The sequence below is a fragment of the Rhagoletis zephyria genome, unplaced genomic scaffold (assembly GCF_001687245.7).
Source record: "Rhagoletis zephyria isolate East Lansing unplaced genomic scaffold, Rhagoletis_zephyria_1.1 Rzeph_scaffold_00174, whole genome shotgun sequence".
NCBI lineage: Eukaryota > Metazoa > Arthropoda > Insecta > Diptera > Tephritidae > Rhagoletis > Rhagoletis zephyria.
The window spans coordinates 291,435-308,241 of NW_016157258.1; the positions used below are offsets into that span (position 1 = coordinate 291,435).

Genomic DNA, 16,807 nt, shown 5'->3' on the forward strand with positions numbered 1-16,807 from the left:
CGTCTTCGGCATACACAGCAGGTGTATATTTCTGGCCCAGGGTTTGACTCGATGCCAGCCCTGAGTAGGAGAATGCGTAGTGAATGTTGCCCTATGGACGGACAACTTCTGAGATACTTCGCCGACCTAAACGGGGTTAGATCGCCGAAACAACAGCCCTTGGTCGGGTGAAACCCGAGTCATTCCGGTACGTAAAACCGGCTGTCGTGGGAATGCAATAGCGGGGATAGAACACCCCGCTGAAGGGACACCTTTTTAATCCTGCTTGTTTTAGATGTTTGATCTTGAAAAATTACTGACTGGTTTTAAAGCTTGCGCCTTTCCGATAGTCACCTAAAGCTCCCCGATAGCGAAAGTAAGAGGCATACTGCCTTTTGGCAGCTGGTGTAGCCTTCCAATAACTCGACATTTAGCCTTTCCTGCCGAAGGATGCAGTGTAAATTACCGTATAATATAAATCTCACGACGTTTAGAGTTCAACAGTTTATGTGAATAGATTGGAGTCTGTTCAGAGTCTTTTCTATACTTTGCTTTGCGCTCGATGAAATTTGTAGACGCTATCCCATCATATCGTTCTCGTTGTTTATTGATAAATCTCATGTCCTTACGAGTCCAGTCGAAGTGGTTTGTCTTTGATATAATTGCAGGCCCTTTTGATTGCCCCTGCCTCCTCATGACAATTCGTTTTAATGTTCCCTCACTGTAAACTTCGAGAGCTTTTAAGAACTTACTCATAAGGCACTTATAATAAGGGTTTCGCTTATTCTGTATGTATGTACATCAGGGCGGAGTAATTTCTTCGGAGCAAAGTTTTCGAAGAATTCTACCGTTGATTCTAAGCAAAATGGCAAATTAACTGTATACCAAAAATTGCCTTTAACCCTCTCAATTTTCAAAAGTAAAAGCAGTATATTTTATGAAGAAACCACAAAATTTTTTAAATGAAAAATTAATTTCCTTCAGAAAAAATTACACTGATTTTTCTTTTAAAAATTGGGAGGGTCAAACGTAATTTTTGGTATATAGTTTGTTCACAATTTTTGCTTAGAATCGAACGTAGAATTCGAATGTACCATAATTTGTTCACAACTTTTACACAACATAGAAGAACAGGTAGCTGCAATTTCTGCATACGTAACTCAATTTTTATTTATTTGGTTTATGAAACTCTTCGAGTATAAGTGCGATATGTATGTATGTATATCAAACCAATTCTTTGGTAAATAGCTCGAGTTGTACGTTAGGCCAGCGTTACTTATTATACAAATCCCAGGAATACCCATTTAAGCTATGTTAACTCCATTATCCCTGTGAACTGCGAAACCGAACTTTTGGTGGGTCTACCGCTAAGTGACAAAAGTTCATAGAATAACTTATCAGTCAAGTATTCGACAGTTTCTACAACAACAGCAATCTATGGATAGGTAAGTAATGCACAAAGTAGGTGAAAGCACCCTGATTTGTTGTATTAAACCTTTGGTGGTTATTTGATTGTTCTTAATCTAAAAACTTCATATTTGTAGCAAAGTGTAAAAATATGATAGGTAGTAAATTTTTTATTTTTTTTTGTACATGTAACTTTGTACATACCAATAGATCAGGTTCGCTGCTGATGCCATCCTGTGTGCGTGGCACATTTGTCAGATGCCTTCCATTATTGCCGCGCAAGTCTTGCAAACTCTTCCAAGTGCTCATATCGAAACTTCCAGCACTCAAAGTTGAGGCCGGTGGCGCAATATCCGATGCTTGAAAACCAATCGAATGACGTTTGACAGGTGAAGGTGCAGGTGCTGCCGATGTAGCGACACTTTGAGCACTTTGCTTGACCTGTGATACGTCCGCGGTAGCGTGGCCCGGTAGCGATTGACGTGCATTACGCGCGCGTGTTAGACAATCCTGCAGCAAAGCATATACTTGACTGGCTGTTGGGCGGTGCTTTTGATGTTGCATAGCCAGCATACATGCGGCAGGATGCAGAAAGAGATGATCATCAGCAGCGGTACAACTTATGTTCGACGCAGAAGCAGCGGTGGAGTGCACAGAAATATCATCCAAGGATGCGTGTGGCGCAGTGAGCGTTGATTGATCCAAAATGGCTGCCTCACCATCGTCTGCGCTGCGCTCGACTAAATCGTCGCACGACCGTGTTGTTTGGAGCGAGGTGGCCGGGCTTTTTATTAAATTGAAGTTAGCGAGCAGATTTGGGCGTGTAGGCGGGCAGTGCGCACTGCTCGTGGACGTGCTAGCCGTGCTCTCTGGTGGCGTATTAGGTTCAAGGCGAACGCGTGCGGCTGCCACCTTTTGTGTAACATTATCGAAATTGTTAAATATGCCCATAGGACGTGCGCCCATCGGACGCATGCGTAACTCTGGCGCGCCAGGAAAGTCAACTACTAATATACGATCAGATATGTTATTGCAGTCATTGTGGAAACCGATGCCAGAGTCCGAATTCGAGGTGGTCGTTGAGATCTCACTGTGGTTACTTGGTTGTGGTGAATGTGCGGCCGCTGCAGGAGCGCCACCACCACCAACTCCGTGTCCATTCATAAACTCTTCGGCTGCGCTATGTCTCACCACTGGTGGCATTATACGCATTGTATACATGCTGCGTATGAGGTTAACAACATATTCAGAATTATTCGGAAATTCCAAGCATAAACTGGATATGGGATCGCGTGTGCAGTGTATACGAAATTCAGCGGCTCGTGGTACATGCGCCTGATGCTCACACAATTTTGTATCGATAACAAAGACATGACAGCTATTCGAAATGCTAATATGGGCATTGCCATTGTTACCAGCTGCTGGCGCTGCTGGACCATTACGACCATTCAATGGCTCGTTATGCAGCTCGTCATCATCTTCGTCTTCTTCGTCCATTTGTAAAGTGTGCACGGAGCTAGTGACTAAACCGAAGAAGCGATTTTCAGTTTCCGATGAAGAACTCACATAGTTTAACCGTTCAGACACGTAACTTGCAAGTGTATTGCCGTTTGCGGCCTGTAATCGCAGACAGTCGGGTAATATAGTCATTAATACCATGTTCGGCTGGCGCTTTTCTTGACGTAGTTTACGTATGCATGAGCGTACAGTTTGTAATTTTGAGCTATGCGAAATTTGTTTTGGCATTTCGATAGTGCCCAGATAACCAACAATAGCGCGATACTCTAACGCAGCGGCTGGTGCACGCGCCATGGCATTAACATTTGCCAAGTCAGCGACAGCGCTGTCGGAGGTAGCAACTGCAGCTGTGGGCAATTTTGGTGCACTACTATTGGGCATTACATACGGCGAACCACCTGCGGGTAGCGGTAAATCTTCAATAAGCGGCCGTAGCTTCTGCAGTTCCATCGGCTTGAGCGCGGATACACTCTTTGACAGCTGTTCGGCGCGTGCCAACTGCTGCTGTTGTTGTAAAGTAACTGTGCGCTTCTTTTGAGGCGAATTCCGTAATCGATGCATCTTGGCCTTGTGGTGTAGATAACGAGGTTTTGCGCGTGCGCCACCCACACCTAAACCCAACTGACTGGAGAGTACGCCATTCATTCCAGTCGCAGATGATTGCTGTTGCAACATCAACGCTGCATTCTCTTCATCCGAACTATCCGAGTAATAGTTCTCGGCGATTTGCATACGTATACTGCCAAATGAGTTGCCAATCAATTGCACAACTGTTTCGTGCGGTAGCTTGGAAACGTTTAAACCATTAACGGAAATTAGAAAATCGCCAGCACGCAGCCCAGCCTGGTCTGCCGGTGAATTGGCAACTATACATGAAAGCCGGCAGGGTTGCTGACCAGATATGGTAAAACCGAATCCATTATAACCGCGTCGCACTTCTACAGTGCGTGTGCCATAGTTCGGGCGCTTCTTACGACGTCGCTGTTGCACATGTGATGTGCCTGTACTGGTACTGGCCCCATTGACTGCACCGACACTCGCAATAGCATTATTGCTAGGCAGTGCTGAGGCTGTTGTATTGCTGCTGGCCGAAGGCGTACCAGTGGCAGGTTGTGCGGGCGAGAGTGGATGATGGTGATGCATAATTAATGGGCTACACTGAAGAAAAACGTTGTTATTAATTATTGCAATAACTTGTTAGAGAAAAGTTATTAAAATTACTAACCTGTATTCTCCCGAATCTGGGAGCGTTTCAACGACAGCAACAAAACTTCTGTTCGTAAATTGGTTTTTATTATGATTGGTTATCGATGCGCCGGCGTAAATACTTTATCAAACGTAGGAGCAACAAGCATATCAATTCAATAAAAACGTATCTTACAGTTTGTCTAGCGCTTGATTGGATGTACGTATGTACGTAATTAGCTCTTCTGATATGGACCAAGCGGCGTTGGGAGACTGGTAAAAATCAAGTTTATTACTTCTGCTCTGCCACCGCTTACCACTTTGTCTGCTACTGCCAAACCACTTGATGTTTCTGCAGTATGCCTGTCCACTATATGTTTGTAAGCATGTACATACATGCATATGTGTTTTTAATAACTCTTCGTGCTATGATGTAGCAGTAATAGCAACTGCCTTCACAGTTTTTATGCTTTTATTTGTATTGACCGTCGCTGTTTCCAACCTATCGCACAAATGCACAAACCTGTTCAGTTTTCATTGAGAAAAAATGTCAAATTACCAATTGAAGAGATCGGTGATCGGTTACAAAATTCCTTTTGTTGAAAACATTGCTGGGACATTTTTAAACACAAACGCAATCAGCGGGTTTCATTTTATAACATAGGTAAAATTAGCTTAAATTTTTAGGAAAAAATGCATACACAATTGGAAAATTCTTTCACTTTTTTATTTAGCGTCTTGCATTCCGGTTCCAGCTGCATTAATTTCTTGCATTCCACCACACTTTTAAACACTTGAATAACTATTATTTTAAGGCTTAGAATTGCACTAAATAGATTAGCGGCTTCGTTTGTTTGAATTTTATTAATTTTTAAACAATAAACAGCGCAAACGCAGCGATCTTTCACCAGTTGGCATTTTTTCACAAACGATAGCTGTCAAATTTAGAAAGTGACGAGAATGAAGAAATGGCAAAAACCAACACAGGGTTGCAAATCTACATTCAAATTACAGCAATTTTCGAACGCATCATAATAGTAACGTACCAAAGAACGTATATCTATAACGTTACCTATTTACGTTCTTTGCTTTAACAAATGAGATGAAATATATGAAAATGCACGAAGCGTGCCGCAAAACTTAGCACTTTCGAACATATATTTTCGAAGAGCGTTCATGCTATCGCATTTACCAAATGTACATTTACGCGAATTCGAAATCGTATACTTTTGACAAACAGCCCTGCAACTGTATACGCGGAAAAGCAATGTTGCCACTTTTTCTCATTAAACCATATTCGAATCCAAGAACGATAGAACAACAAACGACACGACATTTTTACAAAGTTTTTATTACAATTTAAATGTTTTTTACTTCAGAACGCACGAATTACTTCGATTTTTCACTTGAAAATACACAATACGTTTGCAATACGTTTGTACTTGTTTATAAACAAAAAGTTTGTTTACGTATTGCCATAAACGTCAAAGTCGGCAAAACCAAAGTAGCGGTTTCGGGAATGCGTCACCTTCAGTTCATTACACCATGGTTCGAATCGTGGACATTTTTGAAGATCACAGGGTTGCTTTTAGCATTTAGTCTCTTAATGCAGAAATGGAGTAGCATTTAGGTGACGAGTTTTGTATAGATAAATGTACATTTACAGCCGTATTCTAACAAAGTCACAAACTTTAGCTCATCACTGCTGTGATTTCTACTGCGCCTCAAAGCTTGCCGCTGCAAAAAATATGCCGCTACAATACAAATTTTTAAATTTTTGTGTATTTTTCTAGCACTCAAAATCGAATTTTTTGTGACACATTTCTCGGCGCACTATAAATCACAACAGTGATGAGCTAAGTTTTGTGACTCTGTTAGAATAGAGGGGATAGAGTAGCATTTAGAGCTAAATGCGCTAAATGTGCTTTTATGCGTGAGCAAAAACAGCCCATTAGCTGCAGCGCGAAGCGAAAAGATGATCAAGTCCCATCGTTTGACTATCAGCTGGTTTAATTCTTAATATATGCAGCACACTGTCCTCCACCTAAGTCTGATCGGGACATCACTAGCTGTTCCAAACGCTACAAGCCTTTCCAGGTGGACGACCTTTATCTTGTTTTTCGGTTTCAACGGCAAACCCTCTTGGTTCGATGCGTTACCGGAAATTGTTTCCGAATTATCGCTTGGAGTGCACCATCTCACATGGTCCTGCTTATGTCGGCCTCTGATGGTGACCTGATTATGGCTCTTCCTATGGGTATCCGCCGGAGTTCTGCCGCTTCTTCTGGCTGCAAAGCACTTAGCACATCTTGCTACGCACTCTTTTACTGACTGACGGAGGCAGACTCGATAGAATATTTTCTTAATCCTCTCTAGCGTTTTCTTGATTCCTAGTGGCTCTACTTTCGCACCCCTGTCGAGAACGTCACAAACTCTTTCCTTCGGAGCAACCATTAGATTCCGGATGCCCAATATGCCTTTGCGATGGGGCTTTCCACTGATTCTTCCTCCCTGGTCGAACGCTTCCTCAGCTCCAATCCTCGCATCACAACTGCTAATTCCGGATCCTCACGCTGAAACGTTCCTTCATTGACCGGACAGTATAAACCTGAAACTGGGACTCAGGACTTACTGCTTGCCTTTGCATTCTCTGCCGACCACGACCTTATCCTATATACTTCGAAGCGCAATCACTGCTTCCTCCTGCCAAAAATACCTGCCTATTGAACATATAACAGGCTTGCCATGACTAATTCCTTGTGGTGACTTCCTCTTTTTCTCAGGAACGTCGGAGCGCTGAACAGCTTCCATCTCCGGCCGAAACAACTCCATCTCCATCACTGCCAACCTTTGCTCAACTCAACAATTCTTTTGTTGGTCGAATCTGCGGGACTTCCTCTAAGAACAACCGTCTGCTGCAGTACTGATTGTCGTAACCAATCCTAAGTGGCACTTCCCTATAGTGATATCTCGGGATTTTTCTTTGCAGGTCAAACTTCATGCCCAGACCGAGTAGGAGGTCCACGCCGATGATGACTTTTTCCACGATGTGTGCCATTATAAACTTGTCGCATGGCATTTCTCCTAAAACTTGGGTGCACTCACCAGTTGCAGTCCGTAACTTCGGTTTCACATACCAAGTGGCCAAATCCGGTCGAATAATGAAATGTGAAGCCCCAGTAATCCCGTAGAGTCTCGTTCGCCTTTTGGTAGCGATTCTCCAGCTTCATCTGGTAAATCCGACTCCTGTGCTCGCTACCATAACGTCTTTCCATGGTACCCTTCAACGCATAGTAATTTTTCCTTTCACAATCAGGAATTGTCGCTGCAGGTCCTTTTAATGCAACGAAGAGCTTTAATGGTTTGCTGTAGCCTTATTCTCGAACTGAAGCTTAAAGAGCTGGAAAGAAATTGTGCCGCCAAAGGATGGAGTTTTTACCAAAAGGAACGTTGGTCGAAGTGGCTGAGGGAATCAACTGCAAATCGCGGAGACGATCCTCTAGTTCGTCCACCTTAGCTTCGGGTTTGTCCTATTCAGGGCCGTAGAGGAATCTTGAATGTAGGCCCCTAAACACTGGCAATGTGGAGAGCATTCGCAAAGCGATACAGGTGTTTGGGAACAGTGTGTCTAAATTTTAGCAGTGGTGGCATTTAAGAGGTCAAATGGAGGTATGCAATCCTTAGAATTTTCAGCAAAATTTGCCTAGTTTTCAAGTGCATCAGTTCATTTGAAATCTCTGCGGACACATCAGCAGTTTTTTTTTTCGCAAAGGAAAGTGCTGCAGTCTGGACGTCTTTTTTCCCCATTTTAGGAAACTACCACAAAATTGAAAGCATTCCAACTCTATTATTTTTCCAAAAATTCATATCCTTTCTCACAGTTTTGCGCCCGTAGGAAGGAAGGCTAAAAAAAAGTAGATGATTTCAAAGAGTTCAACTGATCTTACAAATTGAACGAAATTAAATAATATTTAACTTGTTTTGTGATTTGCGATTTATCAACATCTTATAAGATATACTCTGGAGTCTGAGTACGGGCCCCCTTGAGAAATCCGGGCCCGGGTGAAAAAGTTCCCGATAACCGGGCCTCATACTGTTCTCATCAATAAATAAGTACCCAAATCCCGATTTAATTCGTATAAATTAATATAGAGCAAAAATACAGTTGAACTTTCGCTTTTCCCATTATTAAGTTATTTATTTACAAAACTCATTTTTAATTAAAAACATGCAAATTGCTTATGTGCTATGATACCGGCAATAAGTAAATAATAAAGAGTATTTTTTTTTATTTTTTATTTAATATGTGTTCTAACGTTCTAGTTTTTTCACTGGAAAACAATTTTAAATTGGTTGTAAGTACTTAATTATATTTAAATATGGAGATCCATTGTCATTTATGCAAATGTAGAGATTTAAATGAAATAAATTAAATTTGCACCTGGAAAGAATTCCTTTGGCGTGAAAACATATGCATTTTATTAATCATTTATTTTATGTACTTTATAAAAAAATGTATGTTTTTTGTGCATTTTTCCTCCCGCATAAATTCACAGTTTCTTTGGTTAACACCTGTGGACGTTTTGCATATGTATACTTGAACTTATGTGCAAATGTATGCATTAATTTATGCCTGCAATTGTAATAACACCTTTAATGACACAATTTAAATTTTCCGCTAAATGCGTAGTTAAACAGCAAACTGAAATATTTTGCACATTAAGAAACATTTGTGCATTTGTATAGGTATTTACATACCTACATATGTATGTAAGTATGTGCAAAGGTTGACGGTAATTAGAATGTAAATCATTTTCACTAACGCAATAAATATAATTATTTATACTATACACTTATGCAAACTTGCTCACATACATACATATAAATGCATTGTACAAAGGATTATGTGCATCCGTAACGGGTTATTCATTTCGCGCTTGGAAAAGTAAAGTAGTATTTAGTCCAAACATAATTATTTAATTAATGAAATGAAATGGCTAACCCTGTACTTAAACGATGGGGATTAATTAGTAGGGTGATAAATTTAGTAGATTTTTTTTTATTTAAGCCGTGCAAAACGCGAGTCCCCAGATAGTTTTTATATATTTCTTAGGTAAAATATCAGTTAGGGTATTCACACCCCCCGGGCTATTTGTTTACCTGGTTGAAAGTTGTTATTCTAAAGTGGTTGAAAACTGAGTAAAAAATAAAACCACCTAACCCAATAACACTGTGCGACAATTTTATGACAATTCAAACCAGCCTGCACTTTGCTAATATTTTCTGAGAGTATACATATCCAGTAATAAAACACTCGATGGATTTGCAAAATTTAGCTGGTATTTTTATTTTATGGCCTTCTGAAGTTTTCATGTCTCGGCCTAAGATGTTTTCAAAAAAGCCGAAAGAATGGTTAAAATAAATGTCTGATCGAAATTAACGGTGCAGACATACATAGTAAAATTGCATGGAAAATATTTTCGTAGAACATTTTAATCTATTAACTCCCGCCCGAAAGAGTCGTTTTGAACCTTAGTTCAAGAAAGCCCGCAAAAAACATATTTGGAAGTTCGTTAGAGGATTGATATATTATAGAAAATTATTCTTTGGAAAATTTTACTAGGGGTCTTCTAAGGCAAAAACTTCATACCACCAACCTGAAAGTCTCTATAAAATTAAAACAAAAAATCTATGCCAAGGATTAACAGGCAAGCTCAATTGTACCTTTTTTTTGCAAAAAAAAACTAAGTTTTTTTTGCTGATTTTTTGTTTTAATTTTTTAGAGACTTTTATGTTGGAGGCATGAAGCTTTTGACTAGTAAAATTTTTCGAAGAATAATTTTCCAGAATATATTAATCTTAAAGGATCTATTGAAATCATAGTTTTCGAAATATTTTTCCCATTTTCTGTCTGCTTCCCAGCTAATCGAAAAGAAGCTTGTTTTGCATCGCTCAGCGCGATATATCTCGGGTTTGAAGCGAATCGGACACATGCGCAAAGTTCCTTGGAATCGTATTGGACAGTAATTCGGGGATCAAATGCGGAACAGCGAGCAATTGCGATATCAGCGGCACTGTAAAAATTTAAAAGTATATTGGGCGCTACTTGGGGCCTTTCGCCTGCTCTTTCACATAGGATATTCACGGCTTTCTTTCCTAAAAAGATTAGAGAGCGTTTATAGGCTTTCAGTAACATCGATAACGACCCTTCGTAAAATGTTAGCTATGAATTCATATAGTGTGTTGGTGTTGGTTGATTTTTCCGACAGGGTGGTAAGATGATTTTTTCGAAAAATGACACTGAAGATGGCACAACGCCGAAACCGGTTTGTCTGCAAACCAAACTTGACAAGGGATGACGGAAATTCGTTCCAAAATAATTCATATAGTCTTTACAACTTCCGCGAGACTTTATCCTTTGTAACGTATGGTCACAGTAGTATAGCATGATCCTGAATATATCGAATATAATCAGCCTCATTGCGAGAGTCGTGTCGAATGCAAGTCGTTTTTCGAGAGTCGAATGGTATCCAGAATTTCATGTCATTGCCTAAAATTTGGATTCGAGTGTATTAAAACCGAAAAACTTGGCAGCACTGTACAGTTTTCGATGATTTTCGTCGCTTAGTTATTTCAGTACGACAGTTGGCAATGTCAATGTAGTCTAGTCGCACAATTTAGCCCTATTTATATAAAATTTATAAAATATTTTATCCCGCAGCTGTATTTCGAAAGAAGGCAATAGGAAATTAGCCGTGGCAAAAACTATCCAACTGCATTAGGTCTCAGGACACAATGGTGTTGACGGTAAAGAAAAAGTTGCCGAGCTGGCCAAAAGGGGCATTCTTCTCGATGCCTCACAAACCACGGATTAACCGATTCCTCTATAGAAAGTCAAACCATCTCACGAACTTCTTATGTAACCGTCAGGCATATGGGTTGTATGATTTCAAAGTCTACATGGAAAACTTACAGATTTCTTGCAACTAAGCAATAGGAAGAGCATACTCGATACTTTTGATACGACTGTTGACGGGGACCGGGGCTTGGTAGCAGCGTGTGCATACAAACTAGGTTGAGTTGGCGAGTCAGCAGGACCTAACTTAACCTAACTGGATCCTACTAATCCTGCTAATATTATAAATGTGAAAAAGTGCGAGTGAGTATTTAAATGAAATTTGGCGCACAGATAGGTTTGTTATGTCCTGGATTAACGAATGGATATTTTTGAAGAGAGTTACCACCTTTTTCAAAAGTTGAAATTAATTAATTAATAGGTTAAACAAAATATAACAACCATGTGGGTGTCAAACGAAAGGGGTTATAAAACAATCTATTTCGAAACAATGCCACCTGCTCAAAAAGTTAAAATCAATTTAATTGACTAGTTAAATGAATTCTTTTTAACGACAGAGTTCATTTGAAGGTGCAAAACAAATTTAGTTACTAGAGAGGTCAAAGAAAGCTTTATTTCAAAGATAGTTTCTGAGAGGGGTGCCACCTGTTAAGAAAAAGAAAATCCATTTAAATAACAATTTAAATTAAATATTTTATATGGGTATCAAATAAGGTTTAAGGAAGCTCTATTTCGGAAATATTTTTGACGAATGTTGCTACCTGGTTAAAAATTAAATATGAATTTAATTACAAAAGTCAAAGGAAATATTTTAATATGGCTGTCAAACAAGAGAGGTATAAGAAAAGCTTATTTCAAAAATATATTTTAAGAGGTTTGTCCTCTGTTTAGAAATTCAAAACAAATCTAATGAATAAGTTAAACGAAATATTTTTTTTTTATATCAAAATCAACTATTTAAAAATTCAAAATCAATTTATGTGATGAAGTTCAGTGAAATATGTCAATATGGGTGTCAAACGAGAGACATTAAAATGTAAGCTTTCTTTCTAAAAAACTTTCGAAGGTTTATTTATAAAATATTTTTGAAGAGGTTGCCACAAGTTTAAATGTTCCAGTTTAATATATTTAGGGGTTAAATTAAATACATATTACAGTGCGGCTGTCTAAGGAGAGAAATGAAAGAAAGTTTTCCTCCTCTTAAATAGACTGGCTCGATTAAGATAATCATCCGAGGAAGAGCATCAAAATGATTAGCCTAATTCTGCAGCATTCGGTACAACAGATTGAGGTGCAGCTGCAACATTTGACAATCATAACGTTCAACCATTTATAAAACGGATGGGGCTGCGGAAAGAAGCTAAATAGTAACCAATAAAACAACATCGTAATTGAATTCATATTCATAGTAAGTTTATTGATACCACAATGTTTTGGAAAAGGTGTGTTTACATTACAGTATTCGCATTAGTTAGTCTTTATGCAGATTTTTTTTAGACATCAAATATGAAAATTCAGTATACATACATATCTAAGCAGTCGTACGCTTTTGAGCTCGTCGAACTTACATATCTGTGCTCTGCTCAAACAATGCCATGCTATTTGCTCGAAGTTCAACTGAGAGCTGGAGAAAAAGTGACAACCAACTGATTTAGACTAAAAAAATGTTTATGTATGTATGTATGTAGTTGTATAAAAATAATTTTTTAATTTATTTTATTGCGCAAGAAACAAATGATTTTCGTGTTATTTTCTAAAAGTAAAATAAAAATTGTTTCTAATATATTTCTAGTATTTTTTTAAATAAGCCAATTGTTTTTTTTGGTTTTGTCGCTGCACTTTTAAATTATGATATTGGTGCTGGCTGATAGCCCTTCTGCATTTTATCTGTATATATGTAGTAATAAAGTTTTTTTTCGGTTGATAATTTTATTGTATTTTGAATTATGTTATAATTAATAATTAGCTTAATCATTCTAATGACGCCTAAAAGCTTACTACTTATGTATGTATGCAATGTTAACAAAATATTATTATGTATGAAAGCTATGATCAACATACACACACACACACACATACTGAAAATATAAATACAATATTTTACCACATCTCTGGTGTTAGTTTATGAGAATTTTTATGTTTTGTGCTTATTTTCTATGTATGTATATATGTATGTACCTAAAATTAAATATAGCATACATACATGTGTATTAGGGTGGTCCTTAAAAATAGCAACATCTAAATATTGTCTGCGGCACCGCTTTATTTTGTTCTATGTATGTTTAAAAATATGTATTTATTAAGGGTAGCGTACCGGGTTTGAAAAAATTTAATTTGTTTCCACAAAATTTTCACTTCGACCAGATATAATAACTCAACAAGTTCTGATCCCCTCAAAACAACTGGTATATCATTTAACGCGTTTTTTAATTGCCTTTCTAACGAAGAACTGATTTTTTTGACCGGACTTGTAAGTTTAGTCATGAATGAAATCATACCGCGTAAAAATACAATTATATAAAAAACTAGCAAAAGAAGAAAAAAAAAATGCGTTTTGGGTTAGGAAGTCCATACTGACTCTTCGCTATATATAAGTTTCTTGGTATTTTTTCAGGATAATTATTTGTAGACCAGCATTATAAAACTCTGAAAAATGCTGCATTTATTCCGAAAACAATTAAAGAATTGACAGTCTTTGGAGCTGCATATTGCATGGATTTGGTGATGACTATGAATTTCTATGAATAATTCTCAACTTGACTTTAACAGATTTAAATTTTTTCGAAGCCTGATGGCGAATACTGAAAATGAAGTTTTGTACGTAGAACAAAATAAAAGTGTGCGCCATAAAATTTTTTTGATATTGATATTTTTTAGGACCACCGTAATATGTATGTATGTATGCACGTTTACACGCATTCATGTATGTATGTATGTAGTGAATATTAAAAAAAAAATGCAAGCCATTGAACTGATAATGCTAATTGGCGTAAATAGTTTATCTTTAATTTAATTGTAGTTGTGATGCGATTAGTTTTATTTACTATGCGTATTAACATTTAAAAGCAGCCATTTATAAATACATACATATTTCTCTTTTCCATTGTCTCTTGCGTATGCTAATCGTACATAAGTAAATACTCGTAAATATATATGCATGTGTATCTATGTATGTAAGTATGTATACTTATTTTGCTTAAATTTTTATTAATGTACGCAGATGCTTTCATATGCTGTTTGTTTGTATGTATATGCATATGCATGTATTTGTGTATGTAAATATATTATTTTTTGGAAGTAGTATACAATAAGTAGCCAACAATACATACATATGTATAAAAGCTATGGCGCCTTAAGGTATGCTAAAGCAATGAGACGCTTACGAGTGGATATGAAATACTTTGGGGTTCGTATTATTTTTTATTGTTTTTTTGTTTTGTGTTTAAGATCATCGTTACTTCTCCGCGACCTTACATATTTACTTTGAATTTTTCATTCGCTGTTTTTTCCAAAAATTCATATATTTTTGTTTTACTTAATTTGTACCTTAATGTAAAGTTTTTTTTTTTTTATTAGTTAATACTTTCAATATATTTAATTTTTATTAAATATTATTATCATTATTAGTTTTAAATTTTTAGTTTAATATAAACTTAAAGTGCGCATTGCTAAAAAATATTCTAATCTTATTTGTATTCATTATGAATAGTTTATACAATAGGCGGGGAGAAATGCGAGCGCCACCATGGCGTAACCTTTTATGGCTTTTATGCTTAAATTTGTTGACTCTATTTTTAATTTCTTTTTTGTTCCTCAATATTTTATTTATAAATAGGTATGGCGTCTTTGAATGATTTGATCCAGCGCCGGAGGAAAGGAGTAAAAAGTGCAATACAAATTGAAAAAAAGGCGTGGGTACCAGGTACTCATGAAATTTGGTAAAGTTCATTACTATTTCAGGATAATTTTGTGACTAGTTTCGAACTACCGCAAAATGATTCCGAACTAGCACAAAAATTGTATTGAAGTGGTTCAGAAAAAAAATGTCTATTTGTCCCAAAATGATATCGAACAAGTCTGAACTAGTTTCAAAAGGTCCAGAACTAGGCCTAAAAGGGCCCTGATATAGTCGTGAACTAGACCCGATAGATCCTGAAATACTCCACAAAGTTTGATATGAAAAATGTTATTAAGTCTTTATTCTGCAACAAGTCGTTTACGGCTTTATAGTTTTCCACATTAGCTACTACCCGTTTACTTGTGGGGACAATCTTTTCAGTCTAATAGGTAGACACATACTACTTACTTATGTATGTATGTTGCTGGTCGAAAACTTGTTAGAAGGTCACTGAAAAAATTACTATGGAACTGTAAGGACTTTAAGTTGAAAATATTCAAATTAAGTCAAGGTATTTAAATGCATGCACTTTTAACTCCTCTCTGCGTGACGCTGTCAAACCATTTCGAATATTTTATATTTTTCACCTTACATTTTCACTTTCTTTACTCTCATATTTTTCTCAATTTTTCACGAATTTTCAACCAATACAATGTCGCAATACTTAATTAACTTTTACTACCACTTTTCACTTTTTTTTGCACTTGATACCTTTCATTTACCGATTTTTGCTTCCTCGTTTGTGTTTACGTTTCATGACATTCCCAGTTGAGCTGCAGCTGTTAAGCTGTTATGGCACCTTCGCTTTTCATTTTTGCCGCTTAGCCTTCCGCTCAGTTGTATGTCTGTGCTGTCGCATATAAATTACCGCCATCATGTTCGGAGGACATGGAATAGTTGGCCGAGTCGCGATCTTCGGGTATAGGTGTATTGACTAGGCTGTGCTGTAGTGGATCCTGCAGCAGCTTGGAGAAAGTGTGATGGCCGGCGCCAAGTCCCAAATGCCCATATGGCGATTCAGCCGCCTTGGTGACGTGCGGCAAGCGACGCAGAAAATGCGGATTCGAGTAGCGTACACCATTCGGCAGTGTCGTATGCATACCGGCGGGCGGTGGCGGTGGTGGTGGTGATGTTGACTGTGGCTGTGAGTATTGCTGCTGCTGTTCGTTTAGCAGTTGCTGTTGCATGCGCGCCGCATTAGCACCCGCCATCGCTACCGACGAATTGGCATATTGTGCACGAAAACTACTCAGACCACTGTTGAGCGGTGGCGGCGGCAGCGGTGGCTGTGAATGCATCGAGTATGCTGATGTGGTCATGCCATAGTTGCCACTACCGCGTACAGCTACTGCCGCCTGCTGTTGACTATGACAAGCTGCCGGTAGCGGCATTGTGCTACAATGATTGGCGTAATCGAATTTTTGTTCGGGTGCTGAACGTGTCAGTGGCAGTGTGGCGCTGTTGTGTGCGCGGCCCCCAGCAACACCACCACCTACGGTGGCAACATCACCGCCAAAACTGGACATGCGCATGTTGGTGCAGCGACCGTAGGGCTCCTCTTGAATGACCGGCTGTGGCGGTTTGGGTGGTGGCTTGCATGCGGCACGTGGTCGTATGACCACCTCCACGTCCCGCTCCTCGCCCGAGTGCACACCGCTCGACGATTCGGACGGAGCGCGCTCTGGCGGCGAAGTGGTGCTCTCTGTGGTGGAGGTGGTGTCGCTGCGCGGCGTTAGCGCTTCGTTGGGCACACCCGAGTCGGCACGACGCAGGCAGCGCGGCGTAGAGCTGGAGGCGATCTGGAAAGAAGCGGAAGAAATGTGAAAAACATGAAACAAGAGAAAATTAAAGCAATAATTAAATTCAGAATTGCAGTTTAATGGTGGTATAATTGAAGATGAAATGAATAATGAAGAAAGCGATTGGAAACAAATGGACATATTTTCAAAGACCAGAGCGTTGCA

At 38.6% G+C, this 16,807-nt stretch overlaps 2 protein-coding genes and 1 long non-coding RNA gene across 4 annotated transcripts in view; all 3 read right to left on the reverse strand.

Annotated features, from left to right (window-relative positions):
• The window catches only part of loco (regulator of G protein signaling family member locomotion defects), a 67,253-nt gene extending 62,240 nt beyond the window's left edge, over positions 1-5,013 (reverse strand). The window contains exons 1-3 of one of the 2 annotated variants that reach the window (XM_017607993.1): positions 4,791-5,013; positions 4,130-4,700; positions 1,591-4,062 (exon numbers count right to left, since the gene is read on the reverse strand). In XM_017607993.1, the coding sequence (XP_017463482.1) occupies positions 1,591-4,047 (2,457 nt within the window). In that variant the 5' untranslated portion in view covers positions 4,048-4,062; positions 4,130-4,700; positions 4,791-5,013. Of the gene's footprint in view, positions 1-1,590; positions 4,063-4,129 lie in introns of both variants that reach the window. The other variant, XM_017607988.1, reaches the window with a different exon arrangement.
• A 7,710-nt stretch (positions 5,014-12,723) lies between these two features.
• Positions 12,724-13,785, reverse strand: LOC108356921 (uncharacterized). Its single transcript, XR_001846626.1, has 2 exons — positions 13,524-13,785; positions 12,724-13,205 (listed from the first exon to the last, which is right to left on the reverse strand). It is a non-coding gene; the product is annotated as an uncharacterized LOC108356921 (long non-coding RNA).
• A 969-nt stretch (positions 13,786-14,754) lies between these two features.
• The window catches only part of tinc (transmembrane protein tincar), a 107,699-nt gene continuing 105,646 nt past the window's right edge, over positions 14,755-16,807 (reverse strand). The window contains exon 8 of the mRNA XM_017608029.1: positions 14,755-16,642. Coding sequence (XP_017463518.1) covers positions 15,677-16,642 — 966 coding nt within the window. The 3' untranslated portion in view covers positions 14,755-15,676. The remainder of the gene's footprint in view (positions 16,643-16,807) is intronic.